Source organism: Pseudoliparis swirei, chromosome 20, assembly GCF_029220125.1.
Source record: "Pseudoliparis swirei isolate HS2019 ecotype Mariana Trench chromosome 20, NWPU_hadal_v1, whole genome shotgun sequence".
Classification (NCBI taxonomy): Eukaryota; Metazoa; Chordata; class Actinopteri; order Perciformes; family Liparidae; genus Pseudoliparis; species Pseudoliparis swirei.
Window position 1 is genome coordinate 8,128,262 of NC_079407.1, and position 25,078 is coordinate 8,153,339.

At 42.9% G+C, this 25,078-nt stretch overlaps 1 protein-coding gene across 7 annotated transcripts; it reads left to right on the forward strand.

Moving 5' to 3' along the window:
• Nucleotides 1-677: 677 nt before the first annotated feature.
• On the forward strand, nucleotides 678-25,078 carry LOC130210887 (WD repeat-containing protein 49-like). Of its 7 annotated transcripts, none has more exons than XM_056441390.1 (19): nucleotides 678-849; nucleotides 2,226-2,321; nucleotides 2,557-2,865; nucleotides 5,138-5,311; nucleotides 5,831-5,914; nucleotides 5,987-6,079; nucleotides 6,200-6,371; nucleotides 8,695-8,862; nucleotides 9,628-9,776; nucleotides 10,352-10,585; nucleotides 11,285-11,449; nucleotides 13,588-13,703; nucleotides 15,445-15,575; nucleotides 20,607-20,693; nucleotides 20,849-20,962; nucleotides 21,402-21,595; nucleotides 23,274-23,471; nucleotides 24,410-24,572; nucleotides 24,696-25,078. In XM_056441390.1, the coding sequence occupies exons 2-19, from the start codon at nucleotides 2,241-2,243 to the stop codon at nucleotides 24,812-24,814; spliced, it is 2,751 nt and encodes a 916-aa protein (XP_056297365.1). In that variant the 5' UTR covers nucleotides 678-849; nucleotides 2,226-2,240; the 3' UTR covers nucleotides 24,815-25,078. The 7 variants fall into 7 exon arrangements, with proteins under 7 accessions (XP_056297365.1, XP_056297366.1, XP_056297367.1 ...); XM_056441391.1 differs by having other exon boundaries at nucleotides 21,405-21,595; XM_056441392.1 differs by lacking the exons at nucleotides 24,410-24,572; nucleotides 24,696-25,078 and having other exon boundaries at nucleotides 21,402-21,714; nucleotides 23,274-23,392.

Sequence of the window (25,078 nt, forward strand, 5' to 3'; positions counted from 1 at the left end):
TTGTGGAGGGCTATTTTGGGGCTCTGTACTGGCTCTTACATGCACCACTGTAATCCAATTGTGATAGTGTTAATTTTTAAAGCTTTATTATTGAAATTGCTGAGACCTAATTTTCTCAGCCTGTCACCGTTGACGACCGCTGTAATCAGCTAATTCAAGTTATTCCAGGCCATTAAATCACTGGCGGGCCTTGGTCGTGGTCACTGGCGCGGCAGAGAGAGAGGGAAACGATCCTATCTGTGCTGGATGTGTGGCTTTCGTGTGCACTCATGCTTTCAGTGGCAATCCATTTGTCTAACTTTTAAAAGAATCTTTGGGAGACTTCTCCCCGACCCTCTTTTGGTGTTTGTGTGTGTATCTAGGTTGGAGGGTTGATTGTACTTCACAAAGAGTATCTTCTCTCCAGTGCCTAATCTGTGAATAGAAGCCACACACACACACACACACATGCTGGCGAGAGGGCCTGGACCTACAAATGCAGCTCTTTTTGACGACTTGGTTGCCAGGGAACTTAGTCCGAGTCTTTGAGAGTGAGGGATAATAAAAGAAAAGAATTGTGAGCGTGTGTGTGGCCTCTGCCTGGGCTACTGGACGGGGGGTGGGGGAAGTTGGTTAACTCTCCCTGGGTGTGTGTCTGCTGCAGCCAGGGCTGTTAGCACTGATTGCTTCTCAGCAGTCGCTGGCTGAGACGAACCTCTGGACACAAAGAATCTCCTGCAGACGAGACCCAGCCTAGATCCAGATGAAGCGACCAGAGGCTGAGGATTTGTTTGAAATGTCACAGATTTTGTAAAGACGATTCAGCACCGGTTTTTATGGACCCCCATTAGGATGAAATTAGGCGCCTTGGTAAGTTTGAAGTAGTTAGCTTGCCTATGAACTGAGAAACGGTGCGTTCGGGGCTACTATGTGGACTTCATGTACACACTGGAGAGGTAACGGCTAACTTTGAGAGTGATGTTGCCAGGCCAAGAGCCGGTTATTATGCAGTTATAGCCGGCTGTCGAGATCTTTCTTTGGACCGTTTGACTGCGGTGTGTGATGCTCTGTACAACTTTAATAAACCCAAGATAGTCATCCAGCAGGGACGGACTGTTTCCAAAGAGTTTAGTGTACCTGAAGGGGCCATTTACGAAGAAGAGAGGCCTCTGGTAAGTGGGTTTTGTTTGACAATAGACATGATGGCACAATACTATATATTTTTATTATTTCCCCTTTGAGTTACCTTGTGAAATTCACACAATTGAAAGCGCCTCCGTAAATGACAGCGGGCGGCATTTATATGTTGGATGTGATTTGTCCAGACAGCAGTAAGATGTGGGTTTCTGTTTAGTTCATTTTAGAGACGTGTGTAAGGCTGCTGCCAGCTGCTTGCCACATAACAAGTCTTTGCTTTTGTTACATCTGTTGCAGTCTGATACTTGTCAGTGTGAATAAAGAGGTGAATCAGCTCATCGTTATTTTAAGATGCATGCTCTAGTTATTAATCAGCACTATGTAAACAAAACAAACAAAAAAACAGCGAGCGATTGCGTTGGTTTTTGATTTCATTACACACCCTGTCATCTAAATCTCAGCTCGGGCTCCATTTGATGCCATTTTAAATGAATTTGTCTCATAAACGTTTTTATGTCGGGCTGAAAATAAAGCGCAGAGCGTCGCCTGTCTTCTCCCAGCTGAAGTGTTTCATGAAACTTCTCACATCATCTTACATGTCTCACTATTACCTCCAAAATGCTTTCAATCACCACACAAGCTAATTTAACACATTCTAGCTGCCGCTGCCCACCGACCTGTCTCCAGTATTTTGTTACCTGACATAATAAAGGCTTGACATGCTGGGGCAACCTGCCGCCTCCTCCAACCGTTCCCCAGACGTCACAGGGGGATCTATTCACCCGCCTTTGAAGGCCACTGAGTGGAGGGAACGATTCTGTTGAAAAGACCTTTGCACGCCATTCAAGACAGACTTGTGGATAGAGCCGAGAAAAGAAATCTGCTGTCGCTGTGACCCTGCCGTATGATTCTGGTGACATGACAACCGGCTGTGAAACAGATATAGATGGTTACTAAGGGATTACTCAAGCTGGGAACATTTAGTTTTGTCGTGAAACACCTAGAAATGGGGGGGAATCTATTATTTGACAGCATGTCGTCAGCACAGACTCGCATGCGTGTGCTTCACCTTCCTGACCTTGCTTTGTACGTTGGCGAATGATTGACAGGTCTGAGCTGTAACCATGGGAACGAGGATGGAGGTGTCGCAACTTGAAAGCAGGATGGAGACTGAGGACTACAGAACGCTGCAGGGCCTCTTCCTGGTGAGTGTCACTTTATCAATATTACAACACAGTTAAATCTCACTGGAAACACTTAAAAAAGACTGTTAGAGTGTCTTCTGTATCTTTGTTTACCAGTAGTATCCCATCATACCACACCTCCAGATCTCATAAGAAATATGTTACCGGCCAGAGAAGAGTCTTTAGCACATTGTGTTTTGAATTCTGTTTATATGTGAGCTGACATTGCGCAATGTCTCCTGCATGTGTCCCACAGGACCCCTCGGGTGCACCTCGCTCCTTGTCCAGGGCTGAATTCATCAATCTGGCTTGGTCCTCAGTTGGCCGGGGTTCCGAAGAGGAATACGGGCTCCTGTTTGACAGCGTGGTTGTCACTCAGGAGCACCGCGGCCTGCTTCTGGCCGTCGCCGCCGTGAAGGAGGAGGAACGAGTCGAGTGGGGAGGCCTGTGCTCTTTTTTGCTCCTGGAGCTTTCAGATAAAGTAAAGGACACCAGGAGCAGCAGCGTGCCTCGCTGGAAGCCACCGCGCACTTTGGCCTGTCAACACCGAGACCCGGTCCAAAAGGTAAAAGATCACTGACCTCTTGGAGGCTGAAGAGAAGAAGAGTTTATTGTGCGGGTTTGTGTCGCCCATTTTAAACGTCTGCTCTATTGCAGCATTTAGAGATTGACTGACTGGAGAATCCATAACCGTGCTGACTCGGTGGAATTCCACATTATTAAACATTGCGCGGAGGAAACGTTTTAAAGTATTAGGGTCTTGCTCATCAAAATGGCTCACCTCTTTGGAGATAAATGGCCCTGGACTCTTTTTACATTTAACACCTATCAATTAATATGTAAATGAAGCGGCCGGCATAAAGTGCCTATACTGTCGTGGAGAAAGTGATGGCTCACCACTTTAATCTTTCAAACCTGTCAAAATGTCAGGATGTTGTGGAAGTTGTTTTCAAATTGGCTGGAAGGTGTTGATCCCTTTAGCTTTGATCAGTCTTAAAAAGCCAGGCGGACTAATGGGGCACAGAAGACTAATTGCAGTTTGAAATAATGTCAGTAAAGATTGGCGCTCAACTTAAGCAGAGTAGTAAAAAAAAAATACAAAAAGCTGAACTTGTCAGGTTTTTGTGACGGGGTGAGGCTCAGGCGCAGAGTGACAGGCTGGACGCAATATAAATAACAACAAAAAAGCACTCTTTAATGGGGCAAAACAGTTTACAAAAAAAACAAGGTCCAAAAGGGGCAGGCAGAGAATCCAGGTTCGGGGCAGGCAGGGTCAACAGGCAGAACCAGGAACGCGGACAGGACGACGGGAAAAGAACACGGAACTAGAGATGACAATCCGACAGCAGACAAGGGAAAGACTGACACAATATATAGGGGGGGAAACAGGTGTACGACATCAGACAGTAACGAGACAAGAGGGGCTGAGGGCAGGTGCAGGGAATTAAACAATTAAGACAGAGAAGACACAGAGGAGACATAGGAGACACGGAACACAGGAGAAACAGAACAGGGTGTTACAGAACTCCCCCAACAGACCTCTGAGTGCTTCCTTTCCATCACCAAACAGCAGATAACAGACTCGCCGGAAAGGAAAGACAAGCAGCTTAAAGGGAGCAAATATTGGACTCACGTTCGTTGGGGTACCAGAAGCACCTTCATGTCTGCTAATATTGTTAACAGAACCGTTTGCACACATAATAATGTTACTCTGTACCCATGTCGCCCAAAAAAATAATTAAATGCTGCTTTAACCCTGAAGTAATTAATTCACAATTATGTTCTGAAACTTCAGTTGTGTTTATGTTCTACAAGTATTTGGTACTCCACATATTTGTCCAGTTTCCCTGAATGGTCTGACTGAATAGCTGAAAAATACATAATGTCTAAATATGTAATCTAAATGGGAATCTCCCATTACCAGTAGAATAAAAAAAAAAATTCAAGATAAACCAATTTTTATTTTGTTACCATTTATTAATTACAGCTTCAGCGACAGACACGTAGGAGCAGATTTGTAAATCTCACTAAAACAATCTTTATCATGGGACAGGCAGCTTAAAATGTGGGCATGACTTACATCCAGTCACATACATCCACAAACGTCAGTTTTAGGAAAAATGAAACAAATAAAGATGTAAGCAATATGCAGCAGGTGAAATGCCAGTGCTTCATGCGAAAAGAAGTCGCAAGATACTCATCGTACCAGGGACTTACCAGCTGTTAATAAATAGGTAATTAGAATAATTAGAGATAAATGCATGACACGCCAGTCTGGGAGGTTCTATAAAGACGGCAGTTGGCTGTGAGGAAGTGAGACAGTCTGCAGTAATTACATTGATACTAAATCTAAGCCCTGACCTCTCTTCGATTCGTGTTAATAAACCTTGTCTTTCATTAACGATATTCAATGTGTCTTTCACATCATACGCAGTCAGCTCAAGCCTTTTTTTCTTTTCTGCCGCTCTGTTTTTTTCTTCTTCTTCTCCTTGTAGCCTCGCCAAATCATTCATTAATCCTTTTTGGTTTTATTAATTTCTGCACGGAAGAACGTGCCCAACTCACGTGCTTCCAATAAGAGGAAGATGTAGGGTGTTTGATGAAGCTATTCGAGTGCAGTTTTATGGCTGAAGATCCTCAAGAAAGGAAAGTACATACTTTCAACAGAGATGTTTTAATCTTAAAGGCTGTATCCTCCATTTGACTAATTAATGTCACATTCAAATAAGAGCATTAAAGCTGTCCTGAAGGTCAGATTTATAAAAAGGGGTGCGCTTCGCCCCAAGCCAATTCATCCAGGTTAAATGTTGTTCTGTGACGTCCTCGGCTCTCCCCAGGTGTTGCACCTGCAGAGTTCAGGTCAGTATCTGACCGTGAGCAAAGGAGGAACTGTGGGCCTGCGGGACAGGGAAGACATGTCCCTCCTGCACACACATCGACTGCAGAACAGCACGGTCTCACCCAAAGACCTCTGGGTCACCGACGTGGTGCTGCTGCACAACGTCCACAAGGTGACTTTCCCTTCAAAGTAAAGTCACATCAGGTGACGTGTGTCGGTCAAATCGCTGTGAGGGGTTCGTGTTGCCACATTCTGGATCTAGTTTACACACAACTGACGAAATGTTATCGTACAAATCCTTGACATGAATTATTGACACATCGTCTGAGTTATTACTGCATATATTGTGCTGCACAGAGGTAAACAAGCATTTCAGTTCATCAATTAATTATTGATCAGTGGTTTTGGTTGATGGCATTGCAGACATGAAGCTGTTGCGTAATGTTCAGAAAGTAAATATTTCATTTCTAAGTGCATAAAACCATCAATTATTGATCAGCACACTTTCTTTAAGCAATTCAACCAAGAGATTTGTGGGTGACACGCATGAGAATGCTCCAGTTATGCATCAGTTATCAATCAGGAAAGTTGTTCTGTTGTTATTATATCACACTGATAAAATGAATTGCTTTCCACCTGTATGTGTCTCTGTTTCTAATTATCATAATCATGTCCACTCCCTTTCCCTCAGATAGCTGTGTCTTTCACAAGTAAGGAGGTGGTTTTTTATGACATTCTGTCAAGGCAGGACTTTAAGTGCAAGTATAAACTACAGGTAACCGATTCACACTATAAATATCTATATGTCGTATATTGATATATACTGTCAACATCACTTCTTTTCTAGGGGTTGAAGTTTACTCCCTGGTGTCTAGACTATTGGGTGGATCCCTCTAACCCGGACGTGGCCATCCTCACCATCGGAGACATTGGAGGACAGGTAATCCAAAGAAAGAGGAAGGCAGAACATTGTCAGGAGTCTTACTTTTCTGCATCATCTGTTTGTGTTCATCGGGCAATTGATCCATAACTGTGTGTGTGTGTGTGTGTGTTATCCCAGGTCAGTGCTTTATATTTTACCTCAGCTCAGATCTCTCTGTTTGAGAGTCTCGGTCTGAGGACGGACTCCGATTCAGCAGACATCGTCCTCTGGGACGAGCTGGTCAAAGGAAAGCATCGCTCCTGTTACACTGTGACACACCGAGGGCACACACCTGCATGGGTTAGAAAAGGTAGCAATTCCAAACACTCACATAAATAAAAAAAATGTATGCATGCTTTTATGAGGCAAAAACATCTCTTTGATGAAAGCCCAATCAATTTGTACAAATGCATACAAGTATGACTATTGTAGCGTTGTCATTGTTTCTCTGTCTTCTCCTTGTCCTGGCTCAACCTAAATTGCTTTCTCCTTTTTCATATTGCATGCATATGAAGGGGCCAACAGAAAGAGCCTGCAATCGTAGATAAGATACCATCGCGCTGGTATTTCAGATGAGTTTTTTGTTGGCTTCATGGGACTCCGGATCCTGCTGTTTTTCACTCCTATAGTTAACTGCATTCATCTGGGGCCTTGGGTCAAACGAGTGTTGTTAGTCAGACAGCATGGAAGCAAGGACACAGAAACAGGGGCTCAGATGACAGAGAGAGAGAAAACAAAGAACACACTCCGGGTGTCCGGGATACCTGATGCTCACAAACACACACTTTCACCTTGACGCCCGGGAGGAGAACCACCGTCTGTGCTCGCTTGCTCACTTTTTTAGTAACAGCACAATAACGGCTTAAGCAATACAATGGAAACACACAAACACACACACACACACACACACACAAACACACGTATCGCGATTGCATCATACATAGAGTCCCTCTGAAGTGTCATTGGGCTGTTTGCTAATGACTCATCCGGGGCAGCGCTCTATAGCCCTTAGGAAAGGGGAGATCCTGATAAAGGAGGAAAACAAGAATGGAGGACAAATAAATAAAGCACGACAAATGGGAAAACAAAGGCGAACAAATGAAGAGGGAAACAGGAGTCAGTGTCGCTGCTTAATCTAAATTAAGCATGCGTGTCAACAAGAGAGGGAACATGCGAATGTCTGCTGGGTGTGTTTATGAGTGTGTGGTGTTTTGAGAGTGTGGGAAAGGACCTCTGGGGTGCTGGTTCCTGTCTTTTGAAGTATGAGAGAGCTGTGTACTATTAGACATGGCTTCATCCAGACCTCCAAACCTTCGGGCTCTTGGGCCACCAGAGGGAGGAGGGAGGAGTGTGTGTGTGTGTGTGGGGGGGGGGGGGGGGGAGGAGTGAGAGGAAATTGGGAGGGAAATCGAGAAGGACACAGATCAGGAAGGACAATGAGGAAGGGCTGTAGGAAGTGTGTGTCCGAAAAGGAAAGAAGCATTCAGATACCCACTTAACACTGTGATCAGAGAAATGGGAAAGGACATCAAGGATAAATGTCATTGTGTCACTTGCTTTGATTTAGATATACAGTGACTCCTGCTGTTCCCTTTTCAATCCTAAACTCACAGCAATACAAATGTGACATTGCGTACGACACCGGCTGAAGCCGATGTTCTGTGTGTGCGTCTGCATCACAACTAGCTTGATTTATGGTCCGTCTGTGTCTGTGAGAGAAATGGCCTCATTAATCAATGCTGAGTCACGGAACGCCGTCGGAAAATCCACTGATCTTTTAATGGAGAAAAGACGTGGCGTATGAAAATGTAATCTAACGTAATTATTTGCCCCAGCAATGTGGCCGATCTTTGACCTGCGACTGTCGCATGCCGTCTCACAGCCCCGACATATTTGTGCAGAATTTGAAAGCCGAGAAGCCCCAAATGGAGACGTGCGGCATCCAATTTAGCTGTTCTCAATCAAAAGTGTGAATTCAGACGGATGATGATGCAAGATCCATGACATTTTCTGTAATGCCTATGAGCAAATCTAACCGGCCCGATTCTATGCCGCGATGAGCGCCTGTGGATTGGTTGGTTTACGACACAGAAGGGTTGCAGTCAATGCACGTTTAGCGCAGCCTTTTCAGTGAGTGGATAGCCTTCGGATTTCTGTTAGCGAGAGTGTTTTTGACATCAGAAGGATGAAGTAACTAATGAACAGTGTGTCATCACCTTTTTTGCAATGTTTATATATATATATTTTTTTACGTTGAATTAGCTAGAGAGCTCGATTATTCCCATCAGAGGAAGCTTTGAAGCCTGCAGTCTTTATTTAGTTTGCACAGAGAAAGTTATGATCAAATGTGTTCGGATAATTGTTTTGATGAATTAACCCTTTTGCTCTCTGTCTGACTCTCGGCACGGGCACACACTCCCCCATAGTCAGGGGATGTGGACCCATCTCACAAATACAAGTTAACCAGGTGATCTCCACTTTCAGTGGATAAAGAAGTAAAAATCATGCCGATGCATTATGAACAGTATATTTCTTTCTAACGCTGACGACCAGAATGAACAGCAACCACAGAAAGACAAAGGACACACACTGATTGATTTGTCTTTCATCATTTCCTTCCACCTATCCTGCAGTTCGTTACCTGGACTCGCTGGACGCCTTTGCGTCCTGCAGCACCAGAGCGCAGAGCAGCGTGGTGATTGGCTGGAGGGGAACGGACAGCGGGGCTCTACGAGTCTCTTCTTTCTCCACAAAGAGGGGTGTGTGGGACGTGGACCACCACCGTGGGCTCAATCTGATAGGTGGGAACCAACGTGTAGTCCGAATTATAACACCTCTCAATGTTGTGAGAGTATTGTTCATAATATCAGATCTCATCCTCAACTTGGTTTGATTTACACAGCCGGAAATTTGTTTCAGAGGGTGAAGAAAGCGCATCAAAATCATTTTTCGGCAGAACAAAAGATTCACGTGTGGTTATGAATGAACACATTTGCCTCAGAGGGTCTTTACAACCCCCCCCCCCCCCCAACAGATCAACAGAGGAGGATGCCTCTCCCCGGATGGACAGATAGATCTTGTGTGTACAGAATGAACAACTGTAACAGTTTAGCGCCACGCCTTCCTTTTTGTAATAGTTGTTTTCATCCGGTCACACCGTCTCATCAATCCAACTCCCCTCACCTGCCTCTGATCACTCCCTCGTTAGTCCCTCATTCCCTTCACCTGGTCCTCACGCCCTTCTCACCTGCAGCCCATCCCCTCATTAGTCCCTCACTTCCACTTGTCCTCTGCCAGATTGTCTTGTGTTTTCGTGCCAAGTTCTCCAGCGTTATTAGAGTATATTCCTGACCTGCCTGTTCTGACCTCTGATTCTCTGCCCTGCCCCTTTTTGGACTTGTTTGCTGCTTCGACTGATCTCCCGGTTTTGACCCAGCCTGTTTCCAACCAAAGACAGTCATCTTTGTGACTCCTGTCTGAGTAGTGCTTTTGGGTCCACTCTAATAGCGTTGTGACAACAACATAACAGAGTTTCCTTTAATTTGAGACATTCTGCTTGGCTGCAGCCACAGCAGGTGTGGATCATCAGGTCTTGTTGTGGAACCCGTTTGTGACCTCGAAGCCGGTGTGTCGGCTCATCGGGCACGCAGGCCCCGTCACCGCAGTTCACTTCATGCAGACCCGGCAACAGCTGCTCAGCTTCTCCAAAGATAAGGTGTGCATGCGCGTCTCTGTGTGCAGCGCTCTGCCAGAAGAGATAATGTAAAGATAAAGAGCCCTATTATTGTTATAATAATTGTGTAACCTTGCAGAGGAAGGAGGCTGTGGTGCAGATGATTCACAGCGTTGCCATTATGAAGACCACATCTCCTTTCAGCCTCTAATTTCCTTTTTTTCAAAGGCAATTAGGATGTCGGGGCTTTTACTGCATTTCCTCTCCGCTGAGCATGTTTTCCTACTCTTTTTCTGGAGATGATGAATATTTTAGGAACTGATTTATGTTCCATCTGCCTTTTTTCCGGTCAAACACCATCTGCCATTGCAAGAAGCTTTAGCTCGGATTCCTCTGGAAGAGTTCCACGGAATGGCGACAGTCCTCTTGTCCTCATGTGTGCTGTCAAAGCAATACGTGTAACATAGATAGAAAACAGGCAGTAGTCATATTTATTTTGCAATTATTATATTTGCTCTGTATTCATGATCCTGTTTTAGTTATTGTAGGAGTCCTGAAGTTGATTTTGTTCCAGTGTGTGTGGTGATTGATATAACTTCACCTGCTCCTCTTTCCAGGTCCTGTGTCTATGGGATGTATCTCGTCAGCTGTGTGTTCACCGTCTGGCCGGTGTCTTCCCAGAGACGCAGGAGGACACGCAGACGCTCCTGTTTGTCCACGAGGAGCGTCAGTTCCTCGTGCTTTCCTTCAACAGCCTGCTCTTCCTGCTGGAGACCACAGAGGAAGAGGAGAGGACCAGCAGCCACGAGCACCCCGTGACCTGTGTGCTGTATAACAGTCTGTTCCGACAGGTGTGCAGTAGATGAAATGGACCCCCGAGACTTTGTTTCTTTGGTTTTGGTCTCTTTCACTGTTTCTGGTGATCTTTATCCAAGAGACATACGGCAAACAGACGGCAGGCTGTATCGATGTTCTGAAGAGGATGTTTGAAAGTTCTTTTTTGACCTCAAAAACAGCAGTTTTAAAATCTGAACTCATTTTCCAATTAGCCGATGTTCTGAGGCTTTCAATCATATCACAAGCTCTTAATTTAAAAACATTTGGTTAGAGGGTGAGCAGAGGTTTCCCAGAGGAATAATGCTTGTCATTCTCATGATATATTGTCTGTTTGTTTCCCCGTCACCCCTCTCCATGACGTCCACAGCTGACATTAGTTTCCCCACACAGAAATAACTAATGTAACCAATAAGAACGTCTCTCATCTTAAAGAGTGCAGTCGCTCTTGCTTTTATTCCCACTTGACAGCAACATTAGTCACATGTTTTCCTCAGTTGTGGCTTAGCTCTAAAATAAAGGGTAACGAAGCGCGGAAAATTGTTTGGCTTTGTGAGAGCCATCAAAGAATCCATCATCGGAACCGACCTTTTTCACACCATGAAAAGGATCAAACTCTTTCTGATGATTGATATCCTCTCTCTCTCTCTCTCTCTCTCTCTCTCTCTCTCTCTCTCTCTCTCTCTCTCTCTCTCTCTCTCTATCTATCTCTGCAGGTAATCAGTAGCGACTCTGCCTCCTCTGTGATCTGCTGGCTGGCTCGCACCGGCCAAAAGGTCAAGCAATTCCACCGTTGTCACGGAAACAATGAGATCTCCACCATGGCCCTGGATGGTACGCAGACCAGGCTGTTTACTGCAGGCCTTGATGGAGAGATCAAGGTAGGTGGACAAACAAACACACAAACACACACACACACGCACACACACACTCAGTCTTGAAGAATGCAAACTCTGAAAGGTAAAAATGGCAAAGATTTAATTTTGATGACACAATGTGAAGAGCAAGGTGAAGTAGCTGTTAGAAGACACAATAATTTCAAATTTGTAACTAAATAAATCTATTTATAAAAACTTACCGCAGCCCTTCTAGAATTAAAAAGTATGTTATAAAACTCAATTTGTAAGGAGAGGGGGAGGGGGGGGAGCTTTCCAGAGTAACAGTGATTGTTTTCATCAACACTGTTTAAAAAAATAAATAGTGTCTGGCCCTTTTCCCCATTTTATCTACCACAGGGCATACGCCACTGGACATTATATTACCACGATCGTTGATGTAGCATCACTGTGGTGATTTGTTTGACAAAATCCCCCAGGAATAAATATGTTAGGATAATGTTATGTTTCTTGTTAGCTTATGTACAATGTTTTTCTAACGCTGATTGTAGAATATATCCTTCATGATGTAGCTAATACTGTGTCGAGCCTTAGCTAACATGCTTTAAGCTAGCCAGAGGAGTCGCCCCCTGCTGGCCATTAAAAAAATGTACACGTATAAGGCACTTGCTGAAATACAGAGACTCCCTCTTGATTCGTACATACCACTGGTGAACAGTATATGTCTCTTTTTTTTTACCGGCATGCAACGACTATTTTTTATCGTCATCATGGCCTTTTTTACATTGTTGGCAACCTTCATATCGTCTGTGATGACAATGTTCGTATGTTTGCATTGATCACACCAGATGTAGTTCTCCAATAAATTCCAACGTTGGCATGTCTGAGTGAGGGCAGGCTGCTACATCTGCCAGGAGGGGGCACTGTTAGACCTTTGGAAACTTATTTTTGCAATTTGCCACTTGCCACCCTTCTAATTTTTCATTTCTATTTTTCAACCATAAGAAAAAACAAACACAACATTTACTGTAGCACGTATAGTAAAATGAGAATATTTGCACCACTTCTGCATATGTATCAGAGGGCTGCACTGGTGTTTTATTTCGGTAACTGTAAAGCCACAAGAGCGGCATACCACCCCCTTCTATTAGGAAATGGTATGAGTCAGTGGAACATGAGGGGTGTACTGCTTGTGAGAACAGTGGCATTCCAATAAAGTATCATTATGTGCCTCTCAAAGAGTAGCAAGATACTTTGTGTTTAGTTATGCATGTTGACACCTTGCATCATGAATATTTGTTCACATTTTTGCGATTTAGAAAAAAGTTACGGCCCTCTGAGTCTGTGCCTTCTCTAATTATGTGTCTGCACATGCAAGCATGTGTCTATTAATATGCATTTCAAATGAGTGGCGCTCTGTGGTTGTATTTGCACTCCACATTTAAGCACTGCATAATGACTCCACGCTCAGTGCGGTTGTTCTCGACAGATTAGGAAAATAATTATGCACATTATAATCAACCACATCAGCTCTCTGACCCCATGAGCCGTGGTGAGGATGCAGCTATGTGCATCCCGTGCATGTGCAAGCAGCATACACTCACAGTGCCGTGTGAAACAACGACACAAGTCGTCCTCGGCAGAAGAGGCAGGCACCCCTTGGGCCAATTAACAACGAGCTGCATCATCGCTCCAATTTTCATCAACGCCGAAACCCGTGGCGTAGCAGTTAGGGCCATTCAGAAATTTTAATTTTGACCTTTTAATTAAAACGTTTCCCATCGGGCCAATCAGTGTCTCTTTGTTAAATGCCACAACACAGATCCAAACTGCGTCATCATGCAAAATTGTGTGAAACAGTGTGAAATGTTACCTGAGCTGTCATGTTTGATGAAAGTACAAACAATAGGTGGGTGCCCTGCTAGTTTGCATCCCCACGTGGGGCATTTAACAACATCTTGACTTAATTACAATTTGACAAAAGTGAATAGAACTACTATTTCTGCTCTTTTCTTTCTTTTCCAGACACGAACATATTGAGAATGTCAGGTTCTACAAAAGGGTGTAAAATGTATAGTTGTGTCTTCGTATATTTCTGTTTAAAGAAGGTGACATATTGACTAGGGGTACCTGTTTGCATTTCGGTGTGTCATAGGGCTTTGAGTGTTGTTTTTGTGCTGCAGGTGTGGGACTTCGACGGCCGCTGCCTCCACAGAATGAACGCCGGCCTGGGTCGGGCTGTGGAGATCTCACAGGTTCTGGTGCTGAAGAGGAGTATACTGGTGATGGGCTGGGAAAGGTGCGTGTATTCAAGTGGGATTATTATGGAAAACTAAATCTGTGTGCAAATTTAAGCCCCGGAGGTGAGTCTCATGAATTTTGAGGCAGTAATTTAATCGACTGTGTATGTTTGCACCTTGAAAGAGACTGCAAATGAGTGTGTGTGTGTGTGTGTGTTTCTGTCTCTCCTGCAACCTCTGTCTGCCAAAGACTCAGAGCCAACCAGACATCTGGACTCTTAATGAGTATCGCTGGCCCATCTCATAGTTGTGTGTGACAGCGTTTGTGTGTTTCTCTTTTTATACCCACATCTGCTCTTCATCTTCATCATCATCATTTCACACCCAGAGAGCTGAACTTGTCAGAAGAGCTAACATCTCTGTCTTTCTCTTTCTTTTCTGCACGTGCACACGTACACACACACACATATGCACACACACGTACACACGCTGTCTTGCTCTCTGGGGTGTCACAGCGGTAACGAGAACATAGACGACAGATAGGCAGCAGTAAAAGAAACTACTGCCATTAACTTCCTGTTTCTTCTCAGCCGCCTAGACCACTGTTTAACCCTCCTGTCGCCTTCGGGTCAATTTGACCCGATTCAATGTTTAATGTCGGTGTTCTTTCGGGAGTCAACAAACAAACATAAAGTACCTCACACTTAAACTTGGAAAACAATATTAATTCGAATAATTTTCTGGAGATTTTAATAGCTGGGGTCATATTGACCTCAAGGGTAAAATATGTTAGTAAATATAAAGGTAACAGGAGGGTGAAACATTGAATCGGGTCAAATTGACCCGAAGGCAACACAAGGGTTAAGGCACACAGTCTTGTGTTGTCTGGCATCTAATTCAAAGTACGCCGCTCATACCAGCTTATGCAGGTTGAAATATGCAAATCCCACAGGTACACAGATTCCTCAGTTTGAAACGACTGTATCATTTTTTTTTCTTCAAAAGTCAATAAAAGTGCACTAAAAGTCATGACTTTTAACAACATGTTAAAGAAGTTAAACTCATCGCAGGTGTGCTAATATATCCACCAGTTGCTTCAGCACAGTGTCCGCTGTAGCAATGTTGGTGTACAGAAGCATCTTCCGTTTTCATAACAAGCACTGGCCTTATGCATAGCATATGCTCATTGAAGGTTATATGTTAAGCAAAGATGGAATGAGTTATAGGGAAAATAGGATACATTTAGCATTATCCTTACAAATGATCCGAAGCATGACTAAATAAAACGTATTAGTGAAACGTCTGAATATTTAAACTAATTTAGCTATTTGTCTGTGTCTAAAAGACTCATGGGAGAAAGCAATTTTTGAAATTGGTCCAGTGTTGAGGGATGTTTCTGGAAGCAGCAGCCGCGAAACGAGCTGCGAGGGCAAGTGAGCGTTACGTTTGCTGGAAGTGCTGTTTTTCCCGCCGCGGACAGCATCAGATTGATATTATAAGTGTCCGACTGCATTGTGGAAAGGATCCGACCTGTGCTTTGTTACTGTGTTCGAGGAGAAGTCTCTTTCTGGAGTCTGACTATAAGTTAGACTGAGGGCGGCCATTTCCTTCAAAGACCTCATCCATATTGTTAAAGTCATCTATATACAACCATCTCATTGAAAATCCTTTCGATAACACTGTGTTGATGAACTGGGTCAGCATGTCCTGTTGTAAAAGTCTGTGATGTTTGTGTAGCGCAGCTTTACACCGTTACCCTTCCTCACTTCTTCCCATCGCCTCCTCCCTGTCTCTCTGTAGGATGTTAACAGTTTTCCGTCTGCAGTCCTTCTCGCAGTCTTTTGTTGAACCGTCGGAGTGGAAAGGAGGTGTTCGGCATCGCAGTGATGTGCTGTGTGCCGCATTCCAGCCTCCACAGACTCTGGTCACAGGTGCGTGTGTGTGTGTGTGTGTGTGTGTGTGTACACACAGGATGTTTGATAATTCCCTGTGTTGTCTTTCCAAAAAAAAAACTTACAAAAAACACATGTTATCGCCCATAAAAGGAGCAGTAGAAAGTGAGGTGAGAGTAGAGGCGCCGTCGTGCGGTCTGCTGTGATGAAATAAAGAATGTTACCAGACCTCGGTCGTTGCTGATCCTTGGTTCTTTTGGGGGAAACCCACGGGTGACGGCCCGGAAGCTCTCACAATGACTTTTGGGGACAACTGGGTAAACATGAAATGAACATGATGATATGTTTTCCCTGTCCTGTACGCAACTTGCATCGGTGTTCTTCCGGGTCAATTTGACCCCAGGCTGTTTTTCACTCTGTAAAACATATAAGAAATATCAATATTTTACACACATTGGTTTGGGTTGTTTTGGATGATATTGAGGTCACTATTACTAACAATTGTATAATCTTTAGAACGTTTTAGGGCCCTAACCTCACATACACCTTGTGTGGTGTTCGGGTCTGTTGGACCCGTTTTCATTTATCAAAACAAAAATGATACGATTCATTATTTTTTCGAACTCGGACTCATTAGCCTTGGCTCGTTGTCTGTGAAGAACATACATCAGAAGATATTTTCAATAACCACACACTGTACCCCCCCCCCCCCCACACACACACACACACACATTTATGCTGCAAATGGTGGGGGCGGGACCTTATATTTCCCGTGAAGATGTTGATAGTTCACACATCAAGGGGGGCGGCTGTAGCTCAGTGGGGTAAGGGGGTCGTCCTGCAACCCCAAGGTCGTCGGTTCGATCCCCGCTCTTCCCATTAGTTGCAAGTTGAAGTGTCCATGAGCAAGGCACTGAACCCCCGGGCGCATCACTGCAGCCCACTGCTCCTTAATAACTAAGGATGGGTTAAATGCAGAGAATACATTTCATTGCCTGTGTACCAGTGCAATGACAATAGATCGCGAACAGGTATTCTGGATGTATCAGCGAGGGGGTAAAACACTTTTTTACATTTAAAAGGCTATTCAGGGAGTCAACAAACAAACATACAGTACCTGACACTTTAATTTGGGAAACAATATCAATTCTAATAATTTTCTGGAGGTTTAAATTGGGGTCAAATTGACCTCAAGGGTAAAAGATGTTAGTAAATTTGAAGGTAATAGGAGGGTTAAAAAAAAATCATATTTTAGATTAGTTTTTATTATGAGTGGATTGAAAATGTTCTCGAGACTTCCTGTCTGTTTTTTTTTACAGATCTGCCTGAACCTTTGAAGTCAGAGTTTTTCTCTGATGTCCTTTGTTAGCCACGCTGCTGAAAGATACAGTATTTCATTTCAAAGATCAATATTTATTCCTCAGGGGAGCAACAGCTTCCTTTTTCTCTATCCTGAGCTGACATTTGCCTTCACCACAGGCCAACACCTTTACATGTCAGAGCCCATTAATTGGCAAGTTCCGTCCTAATTATATTTTTAACGAGAGCTGTATTATAGGCAGAAGTGTAAAGATCAAGCAGTATATATGATTTAAAAAGAAAATCCTCACCGTTTTATAAGAGAGATTAAGATATATTTCCAATAAAAAGTTATACACTTCTCATTTCACTTATTGATTGGTTTCTAATCTGTTTCTCTCTCTGCGGGAGAGATATCTTGTCATTCTTAGTAGATTTGATCAGCAGGCGGTTGTTTTTGTGTCTATTTAATACCTCACTGAAGATATTCCTTGTTGGGATCATACAAAATCAACCATGGCAGAACATTATGCCAAATTACCATCAAATTGATTAGGCAACTGTTCAGTTGAACCAAATGCAAATGACTCGCATGTGAAATCGGGAGGAGTCTTAACATCACACCAGTGCTTATTGAAATGCGAAAAACACTCGGCCCCTCTGGCTAATCCCTGTTTCCAATCACTCAATATACAGTATATATAACTACACTTCTGTGAGATCACACAAACTTTTGGAATGATTGTTTTTGTACGTTTTGTGGATCGTGGAATTCAACCCTGTGGCATTACATTCCGTTTGCCAAGGTGTTTCATTGAGCAACTCGAGACCTTCATTAACCGAAGAAAACAAAAAAACCTGACATGAAAACACACAAAAGACCCGGTCGAAAAATAAAAAAAACAGCAAGGCGCCTCAGCACGCAACACTTTCTCAGATGTTTCTGTCTGAAGGATTGCACTGGCAATCCTCCATTTACTGGTCCACTTCTATAATCATCAATCTGAAAAGACTCTGCTCCCAATGTGCTATGCTCTTCAGTCTGTGAAGTTGTATCACTTTGACTGTTCAGCTTCAGTCTGCTAGTCTGCATGAGTCGAGTGCAGAACGCCTCCGTCCCTCTGGGACGCGTCGACCCCGGAGATATAGCGATAAAGTCAGGGATGGAGGTAGATAAGAGTGGAGGGAGAAACGCTTTGGAAGGCAATCAATAGGAGCCGTAACAAAACCGCAATTAAGGAGCTGCTTTGTGAACTTGGGAACTTCGTCCAAGTTCACTCCCCAATTTCTTTGTTGGTGTGTTCTTCACCTCTCTCTGCCTGCTCACTCTTTTCATCCCAGTCTCCAACTGACACTCCCTGTTGCCCTCTGTTTATTTATCATTTGTTTACCTCATCTTCCTAGTTTGCCTGATGCATTTCAGCCTCCTCTACAAACACACACACGGCCCCTCGCTCTACATTCCACATCCAATATAATCCATTTAAATTATGTTTATTAAAGCTCTCTCAGTGGGAGTGTGGAGAAATGAGATGCAGTACTTTGTGTGTGTGTGTGTGGTAAAGCTCCAGGGGTGGGGAGAGAGAGTCTAAAATATTGTATGAAGTTGTGTTTTTTTTTTCATATGTCTCTGAAATGTGACAGTGTGGTTGTATTTTAAGCCGAATCACTGAATCTTTTTGTTGATAGTTGACACAAGAAATTGACAAAACAGAAGCTGTGATTTAATATTTTGAACACATATCTGAGATTCATTTCTGTATATATGTATGACATTAATATATGATGATTAATGCCATTAATATGACATTCATATATGTATTATGATATATATAGAGAGAGAGATTATATATGTTTTACAAGTAGCAGTCACTTTGGCTGACAGTTGATTGTTGCCTAACGTAAGACAAAAGATTGACCTGTATATGCTGCGTGAGTTTTTGTCATTAAGCAGTTCATCCAGATCAACTAATCTCTTATCCCAAAACAATACAATTATGTAACATTAGTCACATTCACATCCCGATTTCATTGTTGTTTCCATATTCATGTACTAGCACACTAAAGTGAAAGGTAGATGTGAACTATCATCGTGTTATTTTCTGCTTTAACTATCTCCGGTAATTCTTTCTTTCCCAAATCCATCGAGCACAAAGACGGCGTCTAAAAGCGATGACGCATGAGTTTCACTTGCCAGTGCTTTTCTTCAGGGTTACAGTGACAAATTATATGTTAGTTATGTGCTAGGTGAAAGCAATGGTGGCATCAAGACCGCCAATGGCAAAAGTACATTTAAAGTTTTGTTGGACACACATGCTTTGGATTATCAGGTTCAAGTGTGTGTATGTGTGTTTGTACATGTACAGGAATCTGTTTGCTTGTGTCTTAAGTTGAATCAAGTTACAGCATGAGCATTTGGCTGATGTTGGACAAAAAGTGCATTTTTCAAAAGTCTCCATAATGTGCATCTTTAAAAAAGTGAATTTTTCAAAAGTCCCCATAAAATGCATTTTTCAAAGTGCATTGTTCAAAAGTTCCCATAAAATAATTTTTCAAAAGTCCCCATAAAATACATTTTTCCAAAAGTGCATTTTTCAAGTGCCCATGAAAAGCATTTTTCAAAAGTTGCATTTTTCAAAAGTCTCCATAATAAAATAATTTAAAGTGCATTTTTCAAAAGTGCATTTAAAAAAAATCATTATTCAAAAGTCTCCATAATGTGCATCTTTAAAAAAGTGCATTTTTCAAAAGTCCCCATAAAGTGAATTTTTCAAAAAGTGAATTTTTCAAGTCACCATAAAATGCATTTTTCAAAAGGTGCATTTTTCAAAAGTCCCCATAAAGTGAAATTTTTCAAAAAGTGAAATTTTCAAAAGTCCCCATAAAATGCATTTTTCAAAAAGTGAATTTTTCAAGTCCCCATGAAAAGCATTTTTCAAAAGGTGCATTTTTCAAAAGTCTCCATAAAAGAAAACATTTTAAAGTGCATTTTTCAAAAAGTGCATTTTTTAAAATGTGCATTTTTCAAGTCTCCAGAAAAGTGCATTTTTGAAAGTGCATTTTTCATGCACATACACACAAAAACACACATAAGCAAGTATGCGAAATATCATTCTTTTCAAAATATAAAAAATAGCATTTTAAAAAGATTTAATTTGTGTTCCCCACGGTGACAAGAGTGTGTGCACTCAGGTGGAAGTCCCCATCGGGATAGAAGTACAAGAACACATACACACATAAAAGTCCCTTGAAATACAGCCTTTGGCTGCGTGAATAATGCAGGCGACCCACGCTCTCATAAAGTTTATTCCCCCCATATCCCGCACACTCTTCACACATCTCATTAACTCCCGCTGTTCAACTGTCGAACCACCTGATGAGATTCCTGCCTCATTTTATAAACCCACGCATCCTTTTCTAATACAAATGTACTGTCGATTATTTGAAAAGCACTTTCTCTTTAGGTGAATGTTGAGTGGTGAAACAGATGGTACCTAGGGACAGATGTTGAGCTTCATCATCTTTAAAGTGTTTTCTAGTGGCTGGCTTGCAATGATTCAGCAGCATGGGGAAAGTAAGGGGGGGGAGGGTTACAGAGAGTTTGTGCTAATTGTTCATATTGTTTTGAGAATGTGCAATTTTCTTTGTGTCAATTAACTTGAACATGAAAGCCTTGCAGTTTAAGCAGCGTTTTGGGAATACAAAAAAGCAATGTGGGAGTTTATCATCAGCCCTTTGCTATTTGTTTCGTCTCGTTTCTCATGTGTGCAGGAAGCTATGATGGAGAGATTATAGTGTGGAACAACAGCACAGAAAACGCTTTGAGGATACTGCGACCACTTGCTGAACTCGGAGAAGGCGAGAAGTCTCACTTTCACACACAGATGCAACTAAATTCAACAAACATTTCGTTTTACAATTGTAAAGTTAACGTTTCTTGCTTTTCTGCCTGTGATATGTCTTTCTTAGTTATTCTATATTTTTCATTACTTTGCTCAACTCTGATATTCTAGATCATGTTTCCGATTCCCATCTCGGTGTGAATGGCGAAGAAGACATCGATAACTCCACTGCAATAACTAGATTGTTATACATACCAGGACGCACATCTGGAGATATAGCAACATGTAAAGTATTGAACGCTAACTGGCAACTGTCTTATCTTTATTGTCCTTAGAATCTGAATATTTTGTTAAAATAGGTTATATAAGATGTGGGACATGGCATAATGTTTGAGTAACAATGTTAGGACATTGCCCGACAAAAGAAAGCAGGGAAGACCTTTCTACCCTTTGCTATTACATTATATGACATTTAGCAGACGCTTTTATTCAAAGCGACTTACAATAAGTGCATTCAACCACGAGCACAAACTCAGAACAACAAGAATCACGAAAGTAACGTTTCTTCAAGAAAGCCAAACTACAAAAATACTATAAGTAATTGCCATTCAACTGCCACTGAAGTGCTAACCTGTTTTTATTCAAGGTATAGTCGGAAAATATGTGTTCTTAGTTTCTCTTAATATTTTTTATCCCACAGTATTTTGTATTCCCACTTTTCCAGCAGATGGTGCAGACTTAGTGTCCTGTGGAGGTTCAGGGGTGGTGCGACTCTGGAACACCATCCACAGCCTTCTGGTGGGACAGTTCACAGCTCACAACAAGGACTTGGGGTCAATCGTTATGGCTGTCAGCCCCTGTGGAAAATATTTAGTCACAGCTGATAGGGAGGGAACGCTCAAGACATGGGACATACAGGTCGGTGTATGTCGCACAAATATGCATAATATATATCGTATATCGGCTGCATTAACCACACTGAAAGCACATGCCACCCTGAGGAAGAAGATGGAGGCTGGTGAACACAGAGCCAGACGGTGGGTCAGAGATCAAGAGACAGATTGACGTACACTATGGAGAAAGAGTGATTCTCCAGATTTCTGTTAGATCAGGCATATTGTTCACTCTTCAAAATGACAGACAGTGCTGTCAGAGTCATTTTGAAGCCTCAGTATCTTGCCCGAGTGCAAGCAGACCACTCAATCATTTAGAAAACCTCCACTGATACAGCAGAAGGGGGTAATGTCCCCGTCCTCTTTGATATTCTGTTTTCAACTTGAGAAGCAGTTTGAATGAATGGGAGGAGTGTTGTTTGCAATTTGTTTGCTATATTTATTAGACTTCAAATGTGTGTAAAAATGTGACTGGCAAATCCCCATCCACGAGAAGACATTTCTAAATTCAGCCTAGTTAGCTGATTAGAAATCCACCTCAGCTCACACTTTACATACAAAACCCATGATGGCGTTGAAGAGTTTCTGATGCCTCAGAAATTGCCGTTTGACTCTCGATTACGAAGACTTGGCTCGCACCAACGGTACGAGGCGTAGCTGCATCACTGTCATGCTCATAATCGCAGTAAAAGAATACCCTCTCGGGTATTATTGCCACAATATTCAGAGCTCAAATCTCTGTCACAGTTTATAAGAGGGGATTTATTCAGATGGGTGAGTCTCATTTGGCTTCATGTTTAATTTATGCAGATGTATGCATATATATGTAGCAGAGTTGAAGAAGTTGGACAGGCTCAGTGCTCTGGTAGAAATCCTGTCCTTTGGCAAGTTTGGAGAATGTTGCGCACTCAGCTGGATGACGGACAGACGCAGGACTTCACAGTTTGGTTTCAGCTTCTATCTGAAATCATCCACCTATTTGTTTCAAAGATCATACAGAATGTAGGAACCGGTACGTACCGGGAGAGAAGGGAAAGCTGGCATAGCAACAGCATTTGAGGGGGTTAGCGTTTCATTTCCACCACATTCAGCAGCCGTACAGTTACACTACCGTTCAAAAGTTTGGGGTCATCCAGACAATTTTGTGTCTTCCATGAAAACTCACTTTTATTTATCAAATGAATTGAAAATTGAATAGAAAATAGTCAAGACATTGACAAGGTTAGAAATAATGATTAATATTTGAAGTATTAATTTTGCTCTTCACACTTCAAGCTCAAAGGAAGGCCAGTTGTATAGCTTATATCACCAGCATAACTGTTTTCAGCTGTGCTAACATAATTGCACAAGGGTTTTCTAATCAGACATTAGTCTTCTAAGGCGATTAGCAAACACAATGTACCATTAGAACACTGGAGTGATCGTTGATGGAAATGGGCCTCTATACACCTCTGCAGATATTTCATTAGAAACCAGACGTTTCCACCTAGAATAGTCATTTACCACATTAACAATGTATAGTGTGTGTTTTTGATTAATGTTATCTTTATTGAAAAAACAGTGCTTTTCTTAGAAAAATAAAGACATTTCTAAGTGACCCCAAACATTTGAACGGTAGTGTATATAAATGTAATGCATGTTTTTGTACATCCAGCCAAAGCATAGCTTCAGTAACCCACTTCTGTGTCCCTCTGTCCCTGCAGCGTTATTGTCTTGAGCCACATGACGGAATAACCACAGAACCTCCAAAACTGCTGCGTAGTTTCCGCCCACACCTTGACCGTGTGACTCACCTGGAGATGTGTCTCCATGGCGACAGGCTCCTCGTTCTCTCAGCATCATCCGACTGCAGCGTGGCCCTCGGTTACCTGCCTGGAGAAATCATCGGCCTGTTCGGACAGGTAGACAGACAGAGACACGCGGACACACACAGGTCATTTCAGTGCACTGCAGCGGCTTGAAACGCACAACCCAGCCTGCATGTGAGCAATCCATCGTTTAGGATGGCAGAGATATTGTTCAACTCCACCCTGTCAAAGTAGCCGCCTTTAGATCCTCTCCATTTCAAATGCACGGCGGCGCAGGCTGGCTCTGATAAGGACTTTACCTCCCACTCTGCAGCCTCCTGGTGGGCGGTAGCATCCAGTTGACGAAATGGATGTGAAACCCAGCATCAAGCCATGGTTAGGCATGTGTGTGTGTGTGTGCGCGCGCGTGTGTGCGCCCGGGGCCGTGTCTGCTTGGTGTTGCTTCATTTCAGTTTGCCTCAGCAGACACACACACGCACACACACACACACACTCACACACACAAATACAGCTCAACATAAAGGAGAATATACATAAAAGATGGATAGAAGCATACTGTACATTCATGCGCGTCTGCAGATGTAAACTTTTTTGCAATACAAAGGAATAAGCATGTGATGATAACTGTGGAGCAACACATATTTTAAATATAATTTGTGTTAACTTTGAGTGTTTTATGTCACATTTCCTTCAGATAGTGTCTTTAGATCCATACTATGTCCGTGTAATATTTATCAGATGAATAATTACTCCATCCATATTCAGCATATCGGGTTATCAAAGGACACACTGTCAATTATGAATATGTTTTGGAGCAGAGCGAACATCCAGAGAGTCTCATTGAAAGGCTTCCCACTCCAGTTTGATGAGCGTTCCTCTGGCAGACTGGGCTGCAGTTTAATCCTGAAATCCACATGACCCCAGCTAATCTGCGCATTCAAAGTGTCCCTCTTGCGGTCACAAGGTCATTCCGCCCCGTAACCAAATGTTCTGGCTGTTTTGCTTTCTTCACTGCTGTCCATCATTCGTAGGAGGAGCAGTGGTGCTTGGAGGGACCCGGACATCTGCAGCCACAGCAGGAACCAGAGCGAGACCAGGGAGGGAAGAGGTCACCTCCAGCTCCAAGGGAGACGCTCCCCGACCCGAAACCCGACACCTGTGCAGAGGGTGAAGAGGTCAGAGTAAAAGACGAGGGTGAGGACTTTGGGGCGGCGGCAGGAGTGGACGGAAGAAAAGACTTATCCGAGTCACGGGTTGAGTCTGTCTAGACGAGAGTGCATTGTGTCGAGTTGAACACCGTCAACTTCATTTTTACAGCTCATGTCCATTGTCTGGTAAAGATGCACCGAGCTATTGAAGCGTTGAAGATCCATGCCGAGTGGGATTCCAGAGGAACAACCGGAACATTTTATTCTTTTATGTTTGTCTTGATGTAATTTGCTTCAAGTCGATACAAAATGAGTGATACAAGTTAAACGAAAGAGAACTTAAGCCATTGTCTACCATGTATTCAGTCAGAAAAACGTCACTAAATTTCTGCTTTTTTCCCATTTTATGTCGATGCCTCAGGACAGTGTGGTGGGTAACAGTGAATAGTCACGGCTGCCTTTCACAACCACAAAGGATGAAATAACATTTGTGATGCTACCCATTTTATGTTGTGTATGCTTAGAAAAATAAAGAGCACGCATTCAACATTA